At 40.5% G+C, this 24,487-nt stretch overlaps 6 protein-coding genes and 1 pseudogene across 6 annotated transcripts in view; 2 read left to right on the top strand and 5 right to left on the bottom strand.

Moving 5' to 3' along the window:
* Positions 1-266: 266 nt before the first annotated feature.
* On the bottom strand, positions 267-2,627 carry LOC134013740 (GTPase IMAP family member 9-like). The gene is made up of 3 exons (XM_062453439.1): positions 2,542-2,627; positions 2,218-2,283; positions 267-1,914 (listed from the first exon to the last, which is right to left on the bottom strand). Exons 1-3 carry the CDS (start codon positions 2,567-2,569, stop codon positions 989-991), a joined length of 1,020 nt encoding a protein of 339 aa, XP_062309423.1. The 5' UTR covers positions 2,570-2,627; the 3' UTR covers positions 267-988.
* Positions 2,628-3,432: 805 nt separating this feature from the next.
* Positions 3,433-4,510, bottom strand: LOC134013515 (klotho-like). Its single transcript, XM_062453019.1, has 3 exons — positions 4,376-4,510; positions 3,972-4,098; positions 3,433-3,761 (listed from the first exon to the last, which is right to left on the bottom strand). The coding sequence occupies exons 1-3, from the start codon at positions 4,508-4,510 to the stop codon at positions 3,433-3,435; spliced, it is 591 nt and encodes a 196-aa protein (XP_062309003.1).
* Positions 4,511-6,728: 2,218 nt separating this feature from the next.
* The window catches only part of LOC134013695 (uncharacterized), a 36,456-nt gene continuing 18,697 nt past the window's right edge, over positions 6,729-24,487 (bottom strand). The window contains exons 2-3 of the mRNA XM_062453355.1: positions 10,076-10,106; positions 6,729-9,108 (exon numbers count right to left, since the gene is read on the bottom strand). Of these exons, the coding sequence (XP_062309339.1) occupies positions 6,896-9,103 (2,208 nt within the window). The 5' untranslated portion in view covers positions 9,104-9,108; positions 10,076-10,106 and the 3' untranslated portion in view covers positions 6,729-6,895. The remainder of the gene's footprint in view (positions 9,109-10,075; positions 10,107-24,487) is intronic.
* LOC134013750 (uncharacterized) lies at positions 10,566-11,927 on the top strand. The gene is made up of 2 exons (XM_062453454.1): positions 10,566-11,026; positions 11,244-11,927. The coding sequence occupies exons 1-2, from the start codon at positions 10,567-10,569 to the stop codon at positions 11,762-11,764; spliced, it is 981 nt and encodes a 326-aa protein (XP_062309438.1). The 5' UTR covers position 10,566; the 3' UTR covers positions 11,765-11,927.
* On the bottom strand, positions 14,693-16,008 carry LOC134013789 (lactase/phlorizin hydrolase-like). The gene is made up of 2 exons (XM_062453508.1): positions 15,768-16,008; positions 14,693-15,304 (listed from the first exon to the last, which is right to left on the bottom strand). The coding sequence occupies exons 1-2, from the start codon at positions 15,871-15,873 to the stop codon at positions 14,970-14,972; spliced, it is 441 nt and encodes a 146-aa protein (XP_062309492.1). The 5' UTR covers positions 15,874-16,008; the 3' UTR covers positions 14,693-14,969.
* Positions 16,498-20,356, top strand: LOC134013514 (GTPase IMAP family member 9-like; annotated as a pseudogene).
* Positions 20,684-23,466, bottom strand: LOC134013742 (GTPase IMAP family member 4-like). Its single transcript, XM_062453441.1, has 2 exons — positions 23,010-23,466; positions 20,684-22,684 (listed from the first exon to the last, which is right to left on the bottom strand). Exon 2 carries the CDS (start codon positions 22,667-22,669, stop codon positions 21,659-21,661), a length of 1,011 nt encoding a protein of 336 aa, XP_062309425.1. The 5' UTR covers positions 22,670-22,684; positions 23,010-23,466; the 3' UTR covers positions 20,684-21,658.

The raw sequence follows: 24,487 nt of genomic DNA, 5'->3' as shown, positions 1-24,487 counted from the left end.
ACACATGCCATTTTCCTTCAGCTTCCTGCTGTATATCGTATTAGTAAATCTGTCTGTTCTCATGCCACAAATCATAACTAAAACTAAGACTTGTCTGGCCTTTGCTTACATACAAGTCCTGGTAATGACACCGTTCCAATTTATACACAAAGATTTACACAAGTTTGATCTTATAATTACTATAAATCTTCACATCTTCATCTCCACATTTTCATTAATTTATCTAAGCAGCTAAATATTTCGAACAAAATACACATAACCAAAAATCAATATAATATATAATATAATTTACAGTCAGAGTCATTCTTGCTGCATTATGAAAATATAGGTTATACATCAAAACAATGTACAAGTAAAATGACAATGTAAAAAATACAGTACATAAAAAAAGAAACTGAACAGAAAGTTTTTGGAGTAAAGCAGTCCACAGTATCAGAGAAAGGAAGTATATACACCTTAATGGCATCTAAAGGCAGTGACATTTAATGGATGAATCAAGCCATCAGTGCTAATGAAAAATACATTGTATAGGTTCCTGTCAATGCTAGAGAAAAATCTAACAATATTGTTCTCAGTCAACCCAAAGGTCAGTTATTTGAAACAAATCACATACATACAAATGTACATACAAATGTCATGGTCTGCTCCTTCCGCTCAATGAATTAATTTAAAATCAAAGCTCCTACCAGAGGGGACTGTAAAATACCACATCTCAAAAGTGTCCTTGGGCAGTCAGCCTGTTCCTATTGGGCAGCACATACCTGGAACACTACACCCACAGAACCAAGGAATATCACATCTCTCTCACACTCTTTTCTCCAAATCTATTAAACTGATTACAGGACAATCCAACCTGTCATATTTGGAGTACTGGTTATGTTATTATTTTTGTGCTTGTGTGCTTTGGTACTCTCAGATGTTATATTTTCTTTGGTTTTCTGTTGTCCAGTGACCTACATTGTTACAGTTGTTACATACATTGTTAATTTTATTGTGGAGCCTTGTTCTGCAACTTTCTACACAAACTTGTGGCCATTTCTTGAAATGTTTGCTCTGCCTCCTCCCTTACAGCCCTTGTCTTTCTATCAAAGTAACGTAAGTGCTCAATGATTCTCCAGATTTTGTTTTGCTCTGTTAGTTCTAAGTTTTTACGTTGTCTTTGAAATTCTTTCATTGCCTGCTCAAACGCTTCCATTGTCCCCCTTACCTTCTGACTTATCTCTTGGTAGAGGGGTGGAAGTTCAGCCTCTAACTCAAGTTGTTTCTTAAGATATTGACCCTTTAGCTCTTCCTCCTTCTCAACAAGCTTCTCCTCAACCTCCTGGTACATGTCATTGGTGTAGTAGCTTTGACCATTCACTTCTACCATTTGGTCAATCTTCTCTATAAGATCTAGAACCTGGTTTCTCTCATCCATCTTAGTGTTGTTAAACACATGGTACCTTCCACCACACTGCTCAACTAGGAGCTTCAGGTCTTTCTGTTCCTCATTCAAATAGTCTTCAATGCCCTCATCTAGCTCATCGCCATGAGTGAAGAGGATCATAATGTACCTGTCAGATTTATCACCAAACAATTCCCTGATTTTATGTACTGTAAGCTGCTCTTCCTTTGTGAAAGGTCCCAGGTTTATGACCAGTACGATTGCATGAGGACCTGGAGATGTCATGTTGATGCATTTACTGACCTCCATCTCTAAATATTGGTCAGATAGATCTGTATCAAATATGCCAGGTGTGTCCACTACCACCACCTGTCTACCAGCCACCACCTCAGTCTCTTTACAACACTCCTTAGTCACAGAGCAGCTTGACTTGGCGTCTTTAAAAGCTTTCCTGCCCAGGATGGTGTTTCCTGAGGAGCTTTTGCCAGCACCAGTCTTCCCCACGAGTACAATCCTGGTTGTGGTGGACACTGTAAGAGCAAAGAAAAACTAACTGTTAAAGATGTAAAACGTTACAGTATATGCAGTAGTTGGCAATATAAAATCTATATTTCACAGTGATTCTGCCTGTAAACCCTTATGTTCCAAGTTTGTACAACACTGATTTGCGTAATGGATAATCCTGCTCATGGTAAAGATAAAGTAACATTTGAAACTAATATCTTAACTCTGGTGAAATTAAATAGTCCTCTAAATCTAACACAAAAATACAACATTAATGTGCTCATTAACATTAAGTCCATGCTTCAGTGATTCGTGGCTCAATTACGTACTATTGGGTGGCGCATCTGTGGACCGTCGTCTTTGTCGAATTGTACCGCTCTCTTTTCCCGTGTCACCTGTTTCATGCCATATGTACAAATTCCACAAAAACATAGAGATTTTGTTACAGTTTTAAAACACATGTTAATCTGTTAATATTTTAAATAATAAAAACGATACATGTTATGTTTGTAGTGCTTTGAAAGGTGAAAGTGAAACTAAAATTATAGTAAACTAGTCTAATCTTTTCATAAACAGAATTAAAGACGACATATAAACTAAACACAATTTTTAGAACTTGATCCATTTGATAGTATATCATGAACAAAACTTACCGGGAATCATATAACTTGAAGAAGCCATTCTATTTTCTCCGTAACTCAAATTTCTCCGTAAAAACAGGTCCGTGTTGCAGAACAATACTCAAAAACCGTCTATAGGTGCGGTTTGTGAACTACAGGGAGTTAACAATGGGCCTATACCTACTTCCTCTTTGGCACTGATGGTATTTAGTAAATATAACACAGTTAACAATAATAATTGTCAAAAGCAGTTTGAAATTAAATGTTAACTTAATAAACTTGTACTTCATATGCACAGTGCATGAAATACAAACTCATTCATCCAAATGTAGTATTAAATCAAAATGGCAAATTAAGAAAAACACAATAATAAGGCAAAATGGGTACAGCTGTACAAAAGGTTATTCGATTTTCAAACAGCCATAGAAACAATGGGCAGATTTTCACAAACATTTCAACAGACCAAACCACATGTATTAATAAATTACAAATATCTATAAGAAAAAACATTCAGAAGGAATAACATTTCCGCTATTGTATATTTTGTATCCAGTGCTGGAAATGGGGTGTTTAGCTCTGGTGACCTAGTAGAGAGGCACAATGGAACTCTACATGAATCTATAGCTCTAAAATCAGAGAAAATAAGATCATGCATGAAACCGTGCACAGTTCAGGGAGAAAGGTAAAGTAGGGTCTGTCAGAATATATAAGGGATAAAACACAGACATACAATATATGCTTAGTATAATAATAGGGTTTGTGTCTCTTGGCTGCGTAGTAGATAATGAGCCCCAGTGTGAGAAGGACTCCAGAGCCCACCAGAGAGAGGAAGCCCACCACGGGCCTTTAACTTTCTCACTGTACTAACACAACTAGCATCTCTCGCTCCCATGTCATTGTCTATCGCTCTTTCTCGCGACGACGCTATTGGCTACGCTGAGGCATGTCTCTCACGTGCACAGAGGATGCAACATCACATCTCATACTTGGCCAAAAGCGCGCGTCTAATCCGCTCTCTTTTACAGCGAGGACTTGGCAGCCCAGGCAGGGTGGGGGCTGGCTGGGGCACTGCTGGGCCGGGGCCCCCTCCTCTGGGAAGCCGTGGTGCTGGATGATGTTGCGGTAGTGGGACAGCGAGGCCTTGACGATGGGCTCGTCCTGGACGTGGCCGTACAGGCCGAAGCCTGGGTCTCGCTGGTCGTTGAGGGCGTAGGCGAAGTAGCCCTTCAGGTTCACGCCATCTAGAGTGTAGGCTGAGAGAGACAGGAGGAGGGAACAGACAGGAAGAGAAGTGACTGGATAGGTACGAACTCTGTGCTGTTGAAGTTTAGAGAAATACTGCCATCTAGAGTGTAGACAGACAGAGGAGGAGGGAACTTTGCAGTAGACAGGAATACTCAGAAACTCTGTTACATTCAGTTCCAGTCTGTGTTCAGAGTGTGTAGCAGCTCTTAGAGCTCCACCTTTCAGGGCTTCGTTGATGTAGTTGTAGAGGTAGTAGACTCTCAGACTGTCCTTGAAACGTGCCAGGTCTTCTAGGACGCCGTTGGCCATCACGTAGACGGGCATGCCGCTGTAGTGCTCCTGCACCTGGACTCAGGAAGGGGGAGGAGTTATCTACACGTTCCTTCATCCGTCTGTCTGTCTGTACATCAGTCAATCAATGCTTTCTCTCAATTCATTCATTCGCTTGTATGTTTTTTTCCCTTTCTTTTATCACTATCTTAATTTTTTTTAATTTTTTCTCAGTTTTCCTCTCTCTTTCTCCCCCTCACTTTCCCTTTCCCCCTCCCTCTCCCTCTCTCCCTCTCTCCCTGTGTCTCATCTTCAGGATGTGGAGGTCAGAGGGGTGTGGTCTGGTTCTCACCCAGTTCAGGGTCTTCCTCAGGCCCCAGGGCACCACGGGGGCGTTGCGTCGCGCTGACGTGATCCACGTGGTGTCGGTCATGTGCTGGATCTCCAGGATGGGGGTGTAGGTGTATCTGTAGGCATGGGGAAGCATGGCTTCAAATCAAATCAAGCTTTATTTATATAGCGCATTTCATACCAGGAGGTGTGAAATGCTATCACTTAATGCTATCAAATGTTCGCTTCAGTACACATTGAGTGAGGTTTTAAAAATACTGATTGTAGCTTTGTTTGCTTTTGCTACCTTGGATCGAAGGTCACCACAACCAGGAGACATATTTTTACCGAAAATGTCAGTTGTTTTCTTATTAATAAGGTATTAATAAGAATAAGTCAATAAGCCCATGCTGTTGAATTGGAGTGGCATCATGGAAGGTATTGTGTTGGGGCCTTGGGAGCTCACTGGGTAAGTGTGTGAACCAAGTCAACTGAGGCCTTACAGAAGGGGCTTTGAAACCCACTGTCTTCACTGATATGTCTCAAGCAAAACAGAGGTTTTCTGCTACGTTGTATATTTATAAAAGCTCATGTATCTTTATAAAAGCACACTTGACTTCAAAGTTGTGTTTTCAACATTTTTGAGTTTTATTTGAATGTGTACCACAAAGAAAGCATAACAGAAAGAGGGGAGGGGACACCTTGCATTCAGGTGTGCATGCTTATCCAGGAAGCTATCTGGGCCCCTCTTCCTCTACATTTACAATGAAAATATATCTTTAATAAAGCACACTTTAAAGATACATTTTCAACATGTTCGAAGTTTGAGTTCGAAAAAAGAGGGAGATTTAGGCAGAGTAATCCTGGCATTGAGATTAATAAAGATATAATCAATTCTCCTCACCTCCCCCTCCAGACGACCTGGTCCTGGTGCGTGAGAACAAGACCTGGGTGGAAGCCCTGAACCACTGCAGACAGCAGGGATGGGATCTGGTAGTTTTATGTTAGTGATTAAAATGTTTTCTCCAAGCAATATGTTGTTTCTTTGTAATGAAACTAATACTGAAATAAGTACAATCTAAAGTCTAAATCTTTTCTACACATAATCTGTCAATAAACATTCTGCATAAAGTGATTGTCAAGGTGTCCCTCTATATTGGTTTACTGTAGGAATCCATCATCCCTCCGTTTAGAAAAAGATTGACAGCATCTCCACTTTAACAGTGTCTTGGGTCAGCAGTCCACCAATGGAGAGAAAGGAAGAGACAAGAGAAAAGAAGGCAATCGAGAGAGAAAGATGGATTGTAAAGTATTCATTTAATTAGAAAATGCATAAAACATCATGTATTATTGATTATTTTATTGAAAGGAAAGAGTAATACAAGCTTAACATGATTAAAATAAAGAATAGCAGTACAGTTTCACACACAATGTCCAGATTATATCATACTCAAACACATAGGAAAGGTCTAAAAATGATCATGAGCCATCCACTGTTTTAAAGCACAGACAAGATGTGGTTTGATAAAAAAATAAAAAAAAGAGAGAAATAAGAATGCTTACTCTTAACACATCTTATTCCTGGGAGTTGAAGGAATTATAGGCAAGTCCTTTTCAGAAACATATAAATCAAAACAAACATGTGGAATCACAGAGGCTCAAAGATACAAATTAATGATGTGGCCACATATTGTCACAACCCTCAGAGACTGAACCCAAACGCAGACCAGGACAAGGTAGGTGATGAAAAAGGTGATATTTATTGGTGACACAAAAATAACTGAAGGGGTATTGCCAGACGTGTAGACCGGTGAGTACGGGTGAAGGGAAGCTGATGGGGGTGACGAACGTGCAGGTCAGTGGTTACTTGTGGCCAGGCGGGAGTGAAGGGAATTCCAGGGTGAACGATCCGGCAGTACGGCTAACGATCCGGCAGGGACTGGATGTCAGGCCACAGCTTAAGTAGTGTAGTGATGATGATCAGGACCAGGTGTGTTTATTGCTGAAGAGGAACAGGTGAGAGCAGGTTCGTTGCCCGGCAACCGGAACGGGGTACGTTCAGGAACGTAACACGAAACACAGCACAAACCAGACAGACAGGGAAAACAAGCTCAAGGGGATGGGGTCGTGACACATCTGAGTATTTGTACATTTCAGGTAAAGTAATAGGAAATTCTAATTTCTGGATTGTTACATATTTAACATGTGTTTTAATAACTATTTTTATTTTAAATCTACTAATCTAATTGTATTCATAGTCACACAGACAGCTCTGGATTAAAATGTGCAGTTCAATTAGTAATTTATTATCGGTCATTATAGTAGCAAGAATAGCAATGTACAGGCATAATCTCACACAAAAAGGTAATGAAATACAAAAGCTAAGAAAGTGTAAAGGTTATATTAGTTATTAAAACTTGTGTTGAATAGTTATTCAAGACAGATTATTGTTGCTGCACACCTGGTAGCAAAATGTGATTACTTTGCCCCTGGATACAGATATTCCTTTTAAGTAGTAATTCTCTCTTTAGATGAAAGCTCTTTAAGAAAACTGATCGATGTCTGGATGGTCCTTGAACCCTTCAGTCACTGCATCTCTGATCTCCTTAAGCTCCTCTTGCTCTTCCTTGGATGGTGGAGGCAAAACAGCATTCAGTTCGTTTTCGATTTTCAGCAGCCTTGCTTTGGTTTTTAACTCGTACTGTTTTTTGTTTTTCTGGACAATGTCTTGAATAAATTCTCCTGCCTCGTCACAAGATGCAGCCAGGGCCTGTCGTTCTACTTCAAACTGACTGTCTTTGGGATCCAAAGCCATGAGTCTACCCAGGCTTCCGACTCGATCCATCAAGTACTTGCTGGAGATCTCAGTGTAGGTTCCAGAGATCATGTTAACCAGGTTGGCAATGTTGGATGCTTGGAAAGCCTGTTGGTATAGCACATCTTGCAAAAACATTTTGGATGAATACTTCATGTTTTTGGGATATGGTTTTTTAGCGGTATCAACAAAGTCTTTTAAAGATGACTTCAGGGAAGTGTCAATGATGTTTGAGATCATCTGGAAGAACTGCACCATTTTATGCCACTTCTCCTGCAAACTTCCCATGGCTTTCAGACCCATGGCTAGAAGCCTGATTGTGGTCTCAAAGTCAATCTCCTTGACCTCACAGGATCTCAACTTGATCAGGGTCTCTGTTAGTTCTCTTTTCTTTTGTTCCATTTTGTCCAAAGATTTTTCATAGTCCTCCTTGGCCTGATCAAGTAGAATTCTCATCTGCTCAATGCGAAAACGGGCATTTTGTGTTGCTGTTTCACTTGCCGATGATGACTGGCTGCTTTGGGCTTTAGCCATTGCAGGAGGTTTGACTGGGAAAGAGGAAGTATTGGATTCTTTTTTCCCCATAGAATCAAATTGCTGTGCAGATTTCATAAGCTTTTTGATTCGCTGGACCAGTGCTTTGTTATTGTTGGAATCGTCATGCTTCCCCTCAGGGGCCATTTGTGTCAGGTCAGAGCAGATAGATTTAGCTTGTTGACGAATGTTTTCAACAAGGAGTTTTGCAGGACTTTTTTTCACATCTGCTATTTTCACGTTTTCAACTTGTTCTTTTATCCAGTCACACTTAGACTTCCCAATTGACGGGTCAACAATCTTTGTCCACTGGATTTGATCTTCCTGAATGAAGCTGCTCAAAGACTGGACAGCAGGCAGAAGGAGGCTGGCCTTAGTAAAAAGTTCACTTGCATTGGTGTTTAGAGGAACTCTTTCTGTGACTGGTCCCCCTTGTGGGTTTTTATTGTTTACAGTGGCTGAACTGGGAGAGCCTGTCACTAAGCTGGTTAAGCCTCCAATGATGTCGCTTGCCTCGTTTCCAGGATGTCCTGCTGTGGCTCGTCGCCCCTGTGGGTGTTTTTTCCCTGCACGACCTTTAAGTTTATCAGTAAGTGAACCGAGAGGATTTGTCAGATGATTGATGCCGGCTCCAAGAATAGCATTCACAGAATTTAGCAATTCTTCAACAAAGTTCATCCCAATGATGTCCCATCCTGAGGGCAATGAATCCATTGCCTCTTGGAACATTCGATTAGCCTCTTCTATCAGCTTACCCTGTTTCTTAAACTCTTCCTGAGCTTGCTTTTCTTCCTCTTCAAGCATGTGTTTTTTTTGCTTTTCTTCATCCAGAGTTCTTCGAACATCCTCAACATTTTTGCCATAGTGCTGTTTGGAACTTGTGCAAGTCTCTAGAAGCTCAGAGATCAACTCAGTGACATCAGTGAACCTCTTTTCAGAGGATTTGGCCAATGCCACACACTCCTGTGATATGGTGGCAATGTTTTCCAATACATCAGGAAGAAGGTTTTCAATGAGGACATCATCTTCTTGAATAAGTATTTGCACTGCCCTCTTCATGTATGTAGGCACATTTCTAGTGTGCAAGCATATCTTGTCCATGCTCTTGTGGGCTTCATTGAATGCTCGCCAACCAGAATTGCACACTTGCATGAGGCAGGCACGGAATGAGTCAGGATATTTGATCAACTTGAATCCATCAACTGGTCCACCTTCCTTGATAGAGAAGTCTTGGTTGGCAGAAATGAAGACAAGCTCTCCAAGAAAAGCAATTGACATTGGGGCAGGAGTCAAGTACTCCTCCCAGTTAGCATTAGCTTTAGTTAGCATAGCAGTGTCTTCCCTGAAGTCAGATGCTCTTGATAAGCTATTGGTAGCTTTGACAAAATCTTTGGATGACATTGTTCCTAAGGAAAGGGAAAGAAAATATTTCTTATCCATCTAACTTTTTTGCTTCCTTTTAGCGCAATGTGGTACATAATATATACTAATTTAAAAAGATTTAAGAAAACAATAGCAAATTTCAGCAAAGTAGCCAATAAAGGTGTATGCCACTACAGGTAAATGCTTTCTATGCTCACCCAGTCCTTTCTAACAAATCACTTTACCATCCTTTTATCCATTATACAAAGGCTTGCAATTGTCTATTATAAATGCATGCATGCTATACAGTGTCTAAGCTATACACATACATAGTATGTTTGTATAAATGATCCCTCTACGGTTTGACTTCAAGAGTGTTCAAGTTTCCTTAGACCTTCTACATTCTGGCAACAACATCAGGAAGAAAGCTGTCATAAAAGCTTTCTGTCAGAAAGCTCCATATTTGACATAATATACAGCCTTTAAAGAGTAAAGTATTTTGTAGTCTGCTTACCAGCTGTTTTATTTGTGTTCACTATTAAAAAATAATGGAATATAATGATAGTAGTCCAACACATGTCGCACATCACTTAGCAGGATATTTCATCCACTTGGATTTTACTCAAAAAATTGTCATCCAAGAAAAACTCAATACATGTCTTGAATTGCTCGCCTCTGGCAAAATAAATAAAATAAGTAAATTATGTGTCTGTGTAAACTTACATGGCGCATTAACAAAATTCAGATTCAAATTCTGATTATTATTTAAATATGTATTCTAAAAGCAGTGGCTAAAAACGTCAAACGTTTCAATACTGTCATATGATCAGTTAGCTTCTCAATAAGATAGAAGAAAGAGTATGATCCCAAAAAGACTTTGCACAGCAGCATTTAACATGAATACGACTTAAAATATTGATACAAGTCTTATCATACTGCATGGTTAGATGAAAAGGTGTAATGCTAGGTAGTAGATAAATCCACATACCCCTTAAAATGTATTTGTCTTACCTGATGGTGGTTCACAATCTCTTTGTCTTGCCTTGAGGTGTTGAGGATCTGTCTCTTGATGAGGTGTGGTTTAAACAGTTCTGTGTCCCTTTCTTTTATGTGTGTGCCTGTAACACGTGACGTAATTATGCAATGATCGTTACTTCTTGAAAGCCTTTGCCGCTATTGGACCATACTTATGCACTGCGTCAGCAAATTAACATATTGTTACACAACCTACAACAGGAAAGTATAAAACATTTGTCTTTGCCCTTGACAGTAAGTCATACATCCCAAGACTTGAAGACAGAGAGAGAGAGAAGCTTTCAGTCTGTATACAGTAAGTTTCTATATACATACATTATATAATATCACTCTGTTAATATGACTGTAATATGATATAATTTAAGTGGATATTGGCAGATATTGTTTATATATTACAGATATTAAGAACATTCATGTAATTGCAGTCAATTGAAACAATTTGTATGATTTTTATTAACAGTAAAATTATGCTGTCAGAGGAGGACTTCGTGAAAGCAGTCATCCCACACCTTCAAGATGGATTGTCCCATTTTAGTGCTGTGTGTGATACCTTATTCAATGTTGACCATTCAGAAAATTTCAAGGCAGCCATTCAGAAAGCTGTGACAAGTTTGAACGAATCAGAAACGGTTGCTAAATCCCATCTAGACAGAGTGGACGAGTACACTGAGGAGTCGACACAGAGGAAAGGAAAACTGGAGTCAGAATGTCAGTCCCTGCAGACAGATTTAGCCAATTTACAAACTCAGTGTAAAGCTATTAAGGACAACATGTCTAATTACAAATACGCTCTTGAGAAAGCTAAGAATGAGAAAGAGTCTGCTGAGCGTCACCTGCAACACTGCAGGAACAAAGCAAGAGAAAGCCAAAAGATAAGAGATGCTGGGATTTGTCTGATGTTTATTCCTTTCATTGGGACCATTGCAGGTAAAATGTTTGAATGTTCTTCAACACAACTAGCGTGATACACAGACTACTAAATAACTAATGATTATTAAAGAAAGTACTTGTAAGGAATATCTTTGTTACATATTATATTACACAAACCCTAAAGAGATACAAAATATAATGGAGTTTTTTGGTCCTGTTCATACCTGCAAAACTCCCAATGCCAAAGCTTGACTAATGTCATTCTCTCTAACAGGAGCTGTGATGATGGATGTTGGGCAGGCTGAGATGGACCAAGCTAAATGGCGCGCCAAACAATCCCAAAATAATGTTAACAGGTTTGCGTCCTTGGTAAACTCCCATGAGCGTCAGTTAGCCCTCAAAAAGCAAGAAAAGGGGCAGAATAAAATCGCAATTGAACGTAATCAGAATAACATTCAGAAAAACGACATCAGTCTGAGAGAAGTCAAAATTAAAAGACCCAAAGTTGCAGGTTTTCAGAGTAAGTTGAGAGAAGCAGTCAACTTTCTCAGTGTCCTGTCTGGCAGGGCTGATGTTGCTCTGACTGTAACCTCTCAAGTTATCCTCCTGGAGCCACTGATTATTGTGATGACAGAAGTTTTGGGCCTCTGTTTTGAAGCTGCAGGTGATGAAAAAATGAAATTACTGATGCAAGGGTCTGACATGTACTCTACCATTGAAAGTTTGAAAAATGTCCATAAGAAATTTTCAAGCATCACTGGCAAGCAGAGTGCTCTGTCTGAACAGTTTTATTAACCTGTAGTGTCTTTAACAACTAGAGTTGTTACAATAGTGCAGAATTATTGTTATGATTATGAGATTTGACAAATAATTAGTGTGCTTCCCTTTGCATTTTACAAATTGTTCACAGAATGCAATATAACTCAATTCTACAGAAAGTAGAACGATTACATTCCATAATCTAATGAATAAAACCTTTGATATCTTATTTGAGTACCTCATTTTTTATCATACATTTCATTCATTTAGCAGATGATTTTATCCAAAGTTAGGGTATACAATACAATAGGGTACACAGGAAGCATAGCAGAAGACCAAGGATCAGAAATACAAGTTCTAACATCATTTGGGTGGACAGTCAGGGAACGATCTGTATTTTCTGACACATCACAAAGTAAACCAATCTCATTTACCAGGAACTGTGAATAATAGTACCCAATAATACTGTACAATAATAATATCTCAGATACAACAGGACATAGTGAAGTGCTTGTAGCCAAATCTACATTGTACCATACGTGTAACATTAAAATATAATTTTCTAAACAATCTAAAGCACAAGAGTAATGTATTGGTCATGAGAGCTATATTGGGGCGGCTGTGGCTCAGTGGGTAGAGAGGGTTGTCTGTTAATGGCAAGGTTGGCGGTTCGATCCCAGACTCCTCCTAGGTCATGTGCCGAAGTATCCTTGAGCAAGACTCTGAACCCCAAGTTGCTCCCAATGGGCAGGCCGGCGCCTTGCATGGTAGCTCGCTGCCGTCGGTATGTGTGAGTATGAATGGGTGAATGAGAGGCAAACATTGTAAAGCACTTTGAGTGCCGCTAAGGTAGAAAAGCGCTATATAAATGCAGTCCATTTAGCTGTACCTGACATCCCATTATTTGGTAGCAAGTACAAATAAAAAATAATAAATGCATGAATAAATATTTTAAGACTATAACAATTATTTAAAGAATGAGACTCACACTATATTCAAACAATAAGTACAGCAACATTAGGTGCTGTAAACAATGTATAATTATCACTAAATGTATGTAAGGTGGAGATAAGAGTACATTTCAATTCATGTATTTCATGTCAATTGAGAAAATACTCCTGCAGCTTTCCTCCGTGTGTACTTAAGCACAGTCATGCTCTAACATCATGCCACTAAACAACATATGGAGCCAAACAATGTATTGTGCCAGGACACCAGGACAAACCCTTAGAAATCCTAACATGTCCCTCAAGGGCCGATCAGTCACGCAATGTACACCTGGGTACAGACGTGGACTCCTTGTCATTCTAGATGGCATACAAAAGCCTAATCAGATGAACCAAATTAATAACCTAATATGCATTCTACACCAGACCTTTAAACAAAATACAATGGCACATCATCACATTTGTGAGTCATTTCATAAATGTTTTAAAGTATGTTTCAGTATAACCCAAACCCATGTTAAAATGACACATGCTGTTTAATAGGTAATAGGTGAATAGTTATAACACATTTCACAGAGGAGAACATCTCCACACATGGTTATGCATCTCAGACAGAAGGATGGAGGCTGTTTTCAACACACTTTCAACAAGTGACAAGTGAAATGCTTGCTGTTCAATCATGGTTAGGGGTTAATGTACCATTTTGTCATACTTAGAACTGTGAAAAGGAACGAGCTAAAGTTGTGTTTGTGGAGGAAATTAGGATTTCCTGTGTACTTACATTGTTCACTAATTAATAGAACTATGACTAATCAATAGAACTAATCATTGGATACTAGTTAGTATGTTCTCATGTGAGTTTGCTATTGATAATAATAGAAATCCTGGCAAACCCGCCTCATAAGACAAAGAAGAAGAACAGTAAACTAACAAGCATGGAAGAAGCAACCAACCTTGATGTAAACATAGTTAGAAAAAAAAGTTGACATGTAAGTTTAAATACAAAGCTCACTGATGGTTCATATAGACAGAACTGTATGTAGTTTGTCCCATGGTGATTTCTAAATATGCTTTCATCAGATTTGATCCAACAACATGACTGTTTTGTCGATAATGCAGCAAAGTGCTGTCTCATTCCTATTCATAGCATTTTGAGCCCTTGCAGCCTCTTACACTCAATCACTTATCAGGTGACATCAATTAAGTCTGAGGGTTCATGTGCTTAGGGGAGACATTGGGATTGGGCCAAGCTTGCAAAATATATTGTTACTTATATTGTTATACAGTCTGTCAGAGTCCAATATTCAAGTAGCACACTGATTTTGTAGGCAGAGGTTGTCTTACTAAAGCTAACCTAAGTCCAGTTTTCTTTCGATCACAAGATGTCATGTGACCGGTTAGGCTGCGGTTAGGCTGCAGTTAGGCTGAGTCTGGCTGTTGTTTTCTGTGCAGACAAGTTTCTTTTCTCCTTCTCATGGTATCAGTACATTAGATCACGAGATTGTACAGTTTCATTGAGTCTTAAGAAAAAGGAAATGAGCATACAAGCAGTATTTTCCCATGACCTCCTCACCCCTCCAACAATTTTTTTAAGAATGAGACTCACACTTCAACATGATAATATTTGTATAATATTATACAAATATTGATATTGACAGTTGAATGTCTTAGGAACGAAAACATTCAACTTTCAATATCAGTATAGATATCCAACATAATTTTTTTTCACATTGAGATCTGTTGTGTTTTCAAAGTGTTCCTTAATTTATTTTGAGCATTCCTCATACAAAGTGTTCAATCATTTGACAGTCACAGTTCAATCCACATATATTAATAATTTACATAAGACAAACCATTACCATAGAATATCATTTTCACCATTGTTTATGTATTTTATACCCAGTGCGGAAAGTCGGATGTCTTGAAGTATGTATCATTGCCATTCTGTACACCCCTATTAGAGACAATTAGTGAAAGGGTGTAGTAAAGGCTTGTTGACTGTTTCCTTCCAAACTTTTTTGATATGAAACCTTTTTTAACCACAACTATTGGTAGATGTTATACTGTTTTGTTCTATGCTTTTTTCTTGTGACATTTTAATAGGTGGCCTAGAGTGGACAATGTAATTTGAATCCAGAGCTCGAAACTCTGAGAAGATAAGGTCGTATATGAACAAGTGCACTGTTCATGTAGAAGGGTTAGCAAAGTGGGCTCTGTAAGCACTTATAAGGGCCAAAACACATATCTACAGCATATATCTATAACATTAAACAGTACAATAAACAATCCTCATCCTAAGTGTTAATAATAGGGTTTGTGTCTCTTGGCTGCGTAGTAGATAATGAGCCCCAGTGTGAGCAGCACTCCAGAGCCCACCAGAGAGAGGAAGCCCACCACGGGCCTCTTGGTGAGGACTTGGCAGCCCAGGCAGGGTGGGGGCTGGCTGGGGCACTGCTGGGCCGGGGCCCCCTCCTCTGGGAAGCCGTGGTGCTGGATGATGTTGCGGTAGTGGGACAGCGAGGCCTTGACGATGGGCTCGTCCTGGACGTGGCCGTACAGCCTGGGTCTCGCTGGTCGTTGAGGGCGTAGGCGAAGTAGCCCTTCAGGTTCACGCCATCTAGAGTGTAGGCTGAGAGAGACAGGAGGAGGGAACAGACAGGAAGATAAGTGACTGGATAGGTACGAACTCTGTGCTGTTGAAGTGTAGAGAAATACTGCCATCTAGTGGACTTTTAACATACAGGGAATTTAAAGTGTATGCGTGGTTGTGTCCAAGTGCGTGTGTCCGCATGTGTGTGATTAGTCAGCTGACGATTACAGGAGTCAGTGAGCTTTGTCTGTCTAATCATTAATGTAGAAAAACTAGCAAGAGTGACCAGAATAGCAGAGGGGTAGAGCAGGTTTATGCAACAGGTGGGTGAAGATGGGGATCAAACCACAAACCTGTTGCATTGGAACTCACAAATATACCGCAAGAAATTACTCTCAAATCACAGGTGTTATAATATAACTGTTTTATACTCAGAACACAAGCATAATGACATTCAGTTCCAGTCTGTGTTCAGAGTGTGCAGCAGCTCTTAGAGCTCCACCTTTCAGGGCTTTGTTGATGTAGTTGTAGAGGTAGTAGACTCTCAGACTGTCCTTGAAACGCGCCGGGTCTTCTAGGATGCCGTTGGCCATCACGTAGACGGGCATGCCGCTGTAGTGCTCCTGCACCTGGACTCAGGAAGGGGGAGGAGTTATCTACACGTTCCTTCATCTGTCTGTCTGTACATCAGTCAATCAATGCTTTCTCTCAATTCATTCATTCACTTGTATGTTTTTTTCCCTTTCTTTAACACTATGACTACTTTTTTGTTTCCGTTTTCCTCTCTCTTTCTTTCTCCCCCCCCCTCTCTCTCTCTCTCTCTCTCTCTCTCTCTAGGTTGTTGGAGGTGCGGGCGAGGCTCTATGAACTCCTGACTTACTGCATCCCTCCAGACATAATAATGAAGGTATAAACAATTCAACAATGGTGTGTGTGTGTGTGTCAGCATGTGTGTGCAGTGTACCAGAGTGGGGCTCAAGGTGTGAGGTCATTGTGCTGGAAATCTGAATATCAACGACTAAAATCTTTTATCTTTGTACAGTTTTATTAAGAAAGGAAATGAGCATACAAGCAGTATTCTTCCATGACCTCCTCACTGTGTTTCCTGCCAGGGCCTGGTGAGGGTGAGATGCTGTTATTCATTTTAACCCTAGATTATTTCTCTCTCTGTGTTCTTACTGACTGAGGTGGACCGCCTCACCAAGGACTCCCAGCATGCACTGCGTCGTTCGATGGAAAAGTACATGTCGATGTGCCGCCTCATTCTCTGCTGTAACTCCACCTCCATGGTCATCGGGCCAATCAGGAGCCGTTGTCTGGCCATACGGGTTCCCCTGCCCAGCACAGAGGAGGTGAGGAGGGAGTCCTCTCCCTTCTCCCCCCTCCCTCTTTCTCCTCCCATCTGCCACCCACTAAAGTGAGGGGTCAAATGATTGGAAAGCTCTGGTGCACTTGAACAGTGCAGCATAAAATGGACAAATAATGTGTTGATAAATTTAAACCATCTTTGGTTTCCTGAGCCCCCCCAAATGTCATTTTCGCCACATCAAACCAAATGTTTGGAAATGATTAAGCAAACTTTTGTATAATGTGTTGTGTATTTCTGTGAGCCATGGATCATACAGAGCATATTCTCATTTACATATAACTTCAGACTGACTTTCAAATATGTAGGCTACTATTAGCTTATTAGCTCAGTGGCTTATATCCCTGCCAAAACAGTGTCACTAAACAGTGACATTTAATGTAACTATTCAGAAATCTTTTTTTAGTGAAAGTAACATCTCTCATGTTGTTTGCCAGGTGTCCTGTACCTGTGTTCAGTCTGTGAGTGTGAAAATGGTTCAAGATATTCAAGATTCAGACCAACACTCAGACCAACACTTCGTATTGCTCGGCAAGCTTGGAGCTGGAAAGAGTGCTTCAGGAAACACTATTCTTGGGCGCAAAGGTTTCATATTGAAAAAATCGCCTGGAGGTGTGACACGATGTGCAACACAAACCGTTAACTACGGAGGACTAAATGTTGTGGTGCATGACACCCCTGGATTCTGTGACCCAGATCTTTCTGATGAAGAAATTGAGCAGAAAATAAGTCAGGAGATCCTCAACCAGCCTTCATCTGGCATTCCTTCTGGTGTTGAAAATCGTCTGGTTTAGCGCAAAGGAGCAGAATACTGTCAGAAGAATTGAACGTCTACTCCGTGAGGAGCGTCTGAAACGAACATGGATCCTGTTTACTGGAGGTGATGAACTGGAAGATCAAACAATAGAAGATCACATTTCTGATTCTCAAAAACTCAAAGAAGTGATGGTAAAATACAAGAGAAGATACCATGTGTTCAACAACAAGAGTGGCCACGAAAACCAGGTTAAATCACTGCTGGAAAAAGTTAGTAAAAAAAAAAAATGTTACATAAACTTTTCATGTTAATAGTTTAACAATCAATGATGTAGTCTGATGTATCTTCCATGTGATCACTGTGTTGTGCAGAAATATTAGCATACTTGCTTTAATGTTTACGATTTGTGTTCTTTCCTTGTAGGACCACCCCTCATTCCTGATGATAACCTTCCAGAGAGGAGGCTGATTCTGCTTGGCAAGTCTGGTGCGGGAAAGAGTGCAACAGGAAACACCATCCTCGGTGGAGAGTATTTCAAATCTAAGATGGGTATGTCTGCTGTAACACAGACAACTCAAGTTGAGCGGGCTGCAGTAAACGGAAAAGATGTCTGTGTGGTTGACGCCCCAGGACTGTTTGACAGAAGTCTCTCTGAGGAAGAAATGACTGAAGCCATTTGCAGGAGCTTCTATGAGTGTGCCCCAGGGCCTCATGCCTTTGTCATAGTCATGCCAGTCAATAACTGATTCACAGAGCAGGAGAAACACATTATTGATATTTATCAAGCACTGTTTGGACCACGTCTGGCAGACCATGCCATCATCCTCTTCACACACGGAGACCTGCTGGAGGGTAAGACTGTAGAACAACTAGTCAAAGAGAGCAAAGATTTTACTAAACTAATTGACCAGTGTGGGGGAAGGTATCAACTCTTCAACAATAAAGATGCAAGCAACAGAGTCCAAGTCAAACAGCTGATGGACAAGATAGAGAACATGATAGAGAGCAGTGGAGGGTCCTGCTATACCAGTGAGATGTTTCAGGCTGCAGCCAGGGCTGCTGAGGAGGCACAGAGGGAGGAAGAGGAGAGAGAACGTCAAGAGGCTGAGGAGAGAGAACGTAGAGAACATGAACGAAAAGAAAGTGAGCATAGAAGAATAGTAAAAGAAACTGAAGAAAGATGCAGATCAAAATGTGAAAGGGCTGCTAAGGAGAGAGCAGGTCGAGAAAAACAGGAAAATAAGAGCAAAACAGAGAAAGCAAATGGAAAAGCTGACAAAAGTATAAAAGAAATTGGATTTCAAAAATGTCTTTGTGCTATTGTGGGTGCTGCTGTGGGTGCTGTTGTGGTTGCTATTGTGGGTGCTGCTGTGGGTGCTGTTGTGGGTGGTCCTGGAGGTGCTGTGGTTGGTGCTGCAGTTGGTGTTGCGGTTGGTGCTGCGGGTGGTGCTGTGGGTGTTTTTTTGGGTGCTTTGGCTGGTGTGGGTGATGCTGTAAGTTGTGGTGTGGGTTATGGTGTGGGTAGTGTGGGTGGTGCTGTGGGTGGTGTTGTGGGTGGTGCTGTGGGTGGTGCTGTGGGTGGTTGGTTGTGTGGGTGATGCTGTGAGTGGAGTTAGTGCAAGGGGGAGAGGAGGGGGGTGCATGCAAATAGTTAAGGTCCCACCCCCCACACACACACACGCACACACACAGAGACATTAAGAGCGCTGTTAAAAACTGTAACTGTTAATTAACAAAAACATGAAGCATACATTGTGAAAAGCAAATAAGTGCCAATGGGTAGGACCAGAAGAGCATGTAGTTAAACAAATTACAATTAAACAACAAGATCCTCGAAAGTGCTAGAGTGTACCTGGAGGAAGGTCAAGCAACAATAATATAATTCACAGCGAGTGCAAGTAGTTACAGTTACAACTAACCAACAAATGTCATTGTGTTCCTGGAGGAAATAAAACAACATAACATCTGATCCAACAAATCTTTCCTAAGTACTGTTGTACTCCCGGAACAAGTGTGTCTTTAGCCTTCTCTTGAAGGTGGAGAGTCAGTATCTCTGATGGAGGTGGTGAGATGATTCCACCATTGGGGGGCCAGACAGGAGAAGAGCTTGTGTTGGGACCGGGCGCTCTTGAGAGGTGGGACCACCAGACGGTTGTCAGAAGAAGACCATAGGTGGCGGGTGGGGGTGTAAGGAGAGACTGGATGTAGTCAGGTGCAGTCCCGTTTACCACTCGGAAGGTCAGTACCAGGGTCTTGAATCTGATGCGGGCCGTGATGGGTGGCCAGTGGAGGGAGATGAGGAGCAGGGTAACATGGGAGCGTCTGGGTAAGTTGAAGATCAGGCGGGCTGCTGTGTTTTGAATCCTCTGCAGAGGGCGGGTTGTGACCCTACACCCCAAGGTTACTGTGTATTGAAGAGGTCTGTTCTCAACAACTGATAAGTTAATAATAATTAAAGATAATGATTACTTTATTACTTTTTGGAATGCTCTGAATATAATATCCAATGTTTGATCTATATCCTGCTATATTAAGATCATGAGAACATAACCCTTGGTCATGTCCAGGAGAGAAATATGTCATGTACTTATGAGTTATGTCGCTTGTATCATTGATAAACTGACCTTTTGCTATTTGCTTATACCTGCATAGCCATAAGTTAGTTCTTTGTAAGGTGCGACTAGGAAATGCCTGTGACTAGTAGGTCAGAGGTCACAATATTACCAAAGTGTATAATGACATGCAACTTTGAACGAGGACAATAGGAGGAGCGTCAAGGCCATTTCTAGGAGCCCTGTCTGAAGACCTAACCAAAAGCTATCTAGACCAGCATGCAGCGTCCTCTTTCTGTGCTTGCAAAGGCTATGTTGGTTATCACCCCCTGATGTTTCTTGTGAGAGTAAAACCCTCCATATTGTGATAATATTTAACTGCCCTTTATTCCTGTATTCTTTGTCCAGTCTTCTGAGATGCTCAACTTGTGTATCAGACACCTGCACTTTATCTACTTTATAATAAATACGTTGATTTTGTCTTGAACTTGTACTTGGCGATTCACTTCATAGACTCGGTACTTTCACAGCAATTGGGTAATATCTAATACATCTTCAGTATTAACCCTGTAAGTTTGTCTGCAGTTGTGAATTTAATGGTTTATAGAATCATGTGTGAAAGCTTAATATTATGATTAATATCAATAAGATAGTGACAAATAACATTTTGTATCATGTTATAACAGTCTGTTTTATTCTCATTTTCTCAACTATGATTTCATTTATGAAAGGATTGTTTGTGGATGTGTAGCTTTCTATTCAGGCAGCAATAGTAACAGTAGGGAAGAGGGCAAAGATAGATCATAAGACATGACAAAATGGCTTCAGGCGTGTGTGTGCTTGTGGGTGTGTCTTCTACCAAGACATGGTGAGATAACTGTTGAGAAGCTGTCACATGAGCTGACACCCATGTAGGGGATGTGGTCTGTACGCAAACATGCACCTTAACTCTTGTTGGTGACCGGTAATAGAGGTTCTAATAGATTTGTCATTAAAAAAAAAAGTAAAATGAGAAAGATCACAGGAGTGATCTCCCCAGTGAAAAGGAACACATTCTTCTACATATGTACAATATATCATATTATTGTGTGGCCTGTACTTTTGGGTTGTTTATCACTGAAGGGGTTGGGAATGCCTTTCACTAAGTATGTTAAATGGACAAACTGAGTCTTAAAACCAGGTTCACAACTTTTTTGTCAAGCCTCAATGCTGTCCTCAGGTATAAAACCGTCAGGTTTTCTTCAAATTCTAAGTTCAAAAACTGGTCAGGAATCTCAGCAGAGTTTGATGCAGAAAGTTTATTGAGTCTTCACAAAATCGAAATCCCCAGTTTGGAACCCCGGGTATCGAACTAAAGATCTGCTCTTTGTGTTCTATCTTTTATACTCTTGATCTGCTGAGTTAGTGATACTTAGGATCTCAAGGTCAGCCTGCAGCTGGTAGACTTGACTGGCGCTTCCTAATCATTCCTGTCCCTTGGAGTTTTCCCTTCTTTTCTTCTATACCGGCGTAAATCAGTAAAGGTTTTAGCATCATTGTTTTTGGGTATTTTTAAGATGGAATTTTAGAGACATGTACACTCACTTCATTTTAAGGCATATGTTCTAACATCCAAATACTTCACAACCTTCCCCGGGGCCCATTATTAAATCACTAGCCATACATTGTCAATCTTAATATGGATGACAAGATTGTCTGATTGCTGTCCAGAACATTGTTTATGTATAGTTGTGGATTAGCAACAACACACAACTTATAACCACAACAGCAAAGATAAAAGCAAGAACCCATACCCAATTGGATCTGCATACTTTAGAGACTTCATTTCTGTCTAATGCCCTACTAGTAACAAGTCTTGTTGTTTCTTTGTTCTCCGTATTTATCCTTTCAATATTCGTATTTCCCATCTCTTTAGGTACACTCAGAATGCTACCCTCCTGTTTCATTCGTTTCAAAATCTCTTCCCTATTCTTTTCTTTAGCCATCTGTCTTTGACGTTTCTCTTTCAACTCTTTGAATACACGCACCTCTGTCTCTATCACTATCCTCTCTAACTCCCTCTGCTCCTCCTCCCTCTTCCTCTCTTCCTTCCTGTGTATCTCCTCTCGCAGCATCTCTATCTCTTCCTCTGCCTTTCTTTCTGCCTCATCAAGCATCTCCATTGTGTAGTAGCTACCTTCATTCTCTGTCACCATTATGCTGATCTTCTCCAGCAGCTCAGGTACCTGCTGCCTGTTTGCTCTGTCTTTATTATTAAATATGGGATATCTCCCACCATTTGGGTCTAATAAGAGTGGATTGTCCTCCAGGTTTGCACCATTCAGTGTATCTGCATGAGTGAACACAATAGTGGTGTACTTATCTGCAGCCTCCCCAAATCGTTTCTGAATCACTTTCACTACATCTGCCTCTTGCTCTGTGAATGTTTCCAGCTTCAGAACATAAACAAAGGCATGAGGCCCTGAGCCACACAGAGTAATACTTCTCCTGATCTCTGAGTCCAAGTCCTCTGTGTGTGTTGAATAGAAGAAGTCTGGAGTGTCAACAACAGAAATGGTCTGCTCTCCAATAACAGCAGTTGCCAGCTGACATTGTGTGGTAACTGAAGAAAAGCCTAAATCAGAATGAAACACATCTCGTCCCAGAATGGTGTTTCCTGTGGCACTCTTCCCCACGCCAGTTTTACCAAGCAGTACAATCCTCAATTCAGCGGGTCCAATGCTGTTCATTGTTCTTGTGCAGGTCTGTTAGCAAAAAACAAAAACCACTGATGTAAACAACAAATAGCTTACAGAAAAGCATGTAACATACTTAAAACTTATGACATACAGTGATATGTAACGTTAGTCCTATTTTCACAAATGCTGTCTCAATCACCAATATTCTTGTTTTGATTAGCTTTATCCGTTAAGTAAATGTGTGCAAATCATAGCATATCTAATTAAATAGCAAACTACTTTGACACAACAATATAGCCTACTGTTCTATTATACGCCAGCAAATCAAATTATATCCGTCAACAGAAGTACCCATATTTATTAACTGCTATAAAATGATCTGAAAACCTACCTGACTGCGCAACGTTGTAGTTTGTTTTCTTCTGAAGTAAAGTCAACGTTCTCACTCTATGGCAATTCCTAACAGTTTTGACCTTCTTGTTGTATCAAAATTAACGCCACACACAAAGTCTAAGTAGCCTATGTTACCGAACGTATTAGCTCAGGTAGACGAGAAAAAAGGCGCGTCTTGTTGCTGAGGAGTCGTTTGGTTTCGCTTTTGGGATACGACTGCCGTTCGTGAGACACTGCTTGTAGACTAGGCGTATATACTGTAGGCTACTGCATGCAGTATGCACGTACGTCAATTTTTTTTTCTTTTTAAACAAAATGGAGTTAGATTAACTAAAGTTCTGGAGGAAGATAGCGCACCAAGACTCCTCCTTCACTCCAATCAACTAATACGCATCAGACCAGTGAAAGCACGGAGGAATGCAACTGAACTCCCCGTTTTCAATTCCGAGTTCTGGATAAAGTCTCTTCCGTTTCTCAGGTCCTCGTGATAGTATATTAATGTCACCCTCCCACTCTTCTCTTTCTTGTCTGCTTCTCGCTGTCATCCAAGGGCGTAGGTTTGCATAGGGACCATGGGGACTAGTCACACCCAAAGTTTGGGAAAGACACAATCGTTCCCACCAATATTTTGTTAATTTTCGAAAGAAATATCTATTTGCAAAACTCATTCGTATTATTATCTATACTATGTTCGTCGCCGAGAAAAGTGAAAAATACATTTCCAAGTTAACCAATGCGCCCTTGAGCCTGCGAGACAAGATGATATCATTGGGTGTGCTCAAGCCTTCGGCGAGAGCACAACCTTTGTTCTCTCACATATATATTTGTATTGTTTTCCTGTTTCTCTTATTCTCACAATAACTACGTACCTAAATAGCTTCACTACGTCACTAACGTCACGTAAACACACGTGACTACCTTTGGTAGAACATTCGTTTCGCATCTGTTAACTTGGGGGATAGCTAGGCTAACTATAGCTTTACTGCAAGGCAGCTGCAGAAACGCCACAAGCAAAGAGGCCAGGGTGATAACTATTTACTCATTTTACTTTGTGATATGACACACAATTGTGATGTGTAATGTACAGTATAAGCTGATATTATTAAGGAAGTACATCTACTTTCGGAAACAGTAGTCTACTATTTCACTGAAGTATTAGCATCATGACATTAGCCTGTGTTGCCCGGGCAACACATACTACAGTGGTCTATGATGTAGCGTTATCTGTTTTCAATCGTTAAAATAAACATTCCTCACATATACATTTTCGTTGTAGGATTTATTATGACATTAGATTACAAGTAAACGATTTGTGAGTGAAATTATCATTACCTGTGGTTTCAATCCAGTGTATCACTGCAACGCTGTAGCCTATGCGAGACACTACAAAAACATCTACACAGCTGTACTGTAGGAAGTCAAACGGCGACAGAACATGTTCGGCACTCCCCTTACTTAAATCAAAAGTCTATCTAA

The sequence above is a fragment of the Osmerus eperlanus genome, chromosome 27 (assembly GCF_963692335.1).
Source record: "Osmerus eperlanus chromosome 27, fOsmEpe2.1, whole genome shotgun sequence".
In the NCBI taxonomy this organism is placed as follows: Eukaryota; Metazoa; Chordata; class Actinopteri; order Osmeriformes; family Osmeridae; genus Osmerus; species Osmerus eperlanus.
The sequence above is the reverse complement of the archived record's forward strand: the minus strand, read 5'-3'. Positions and strand labels throughout refer to the sequence as shown.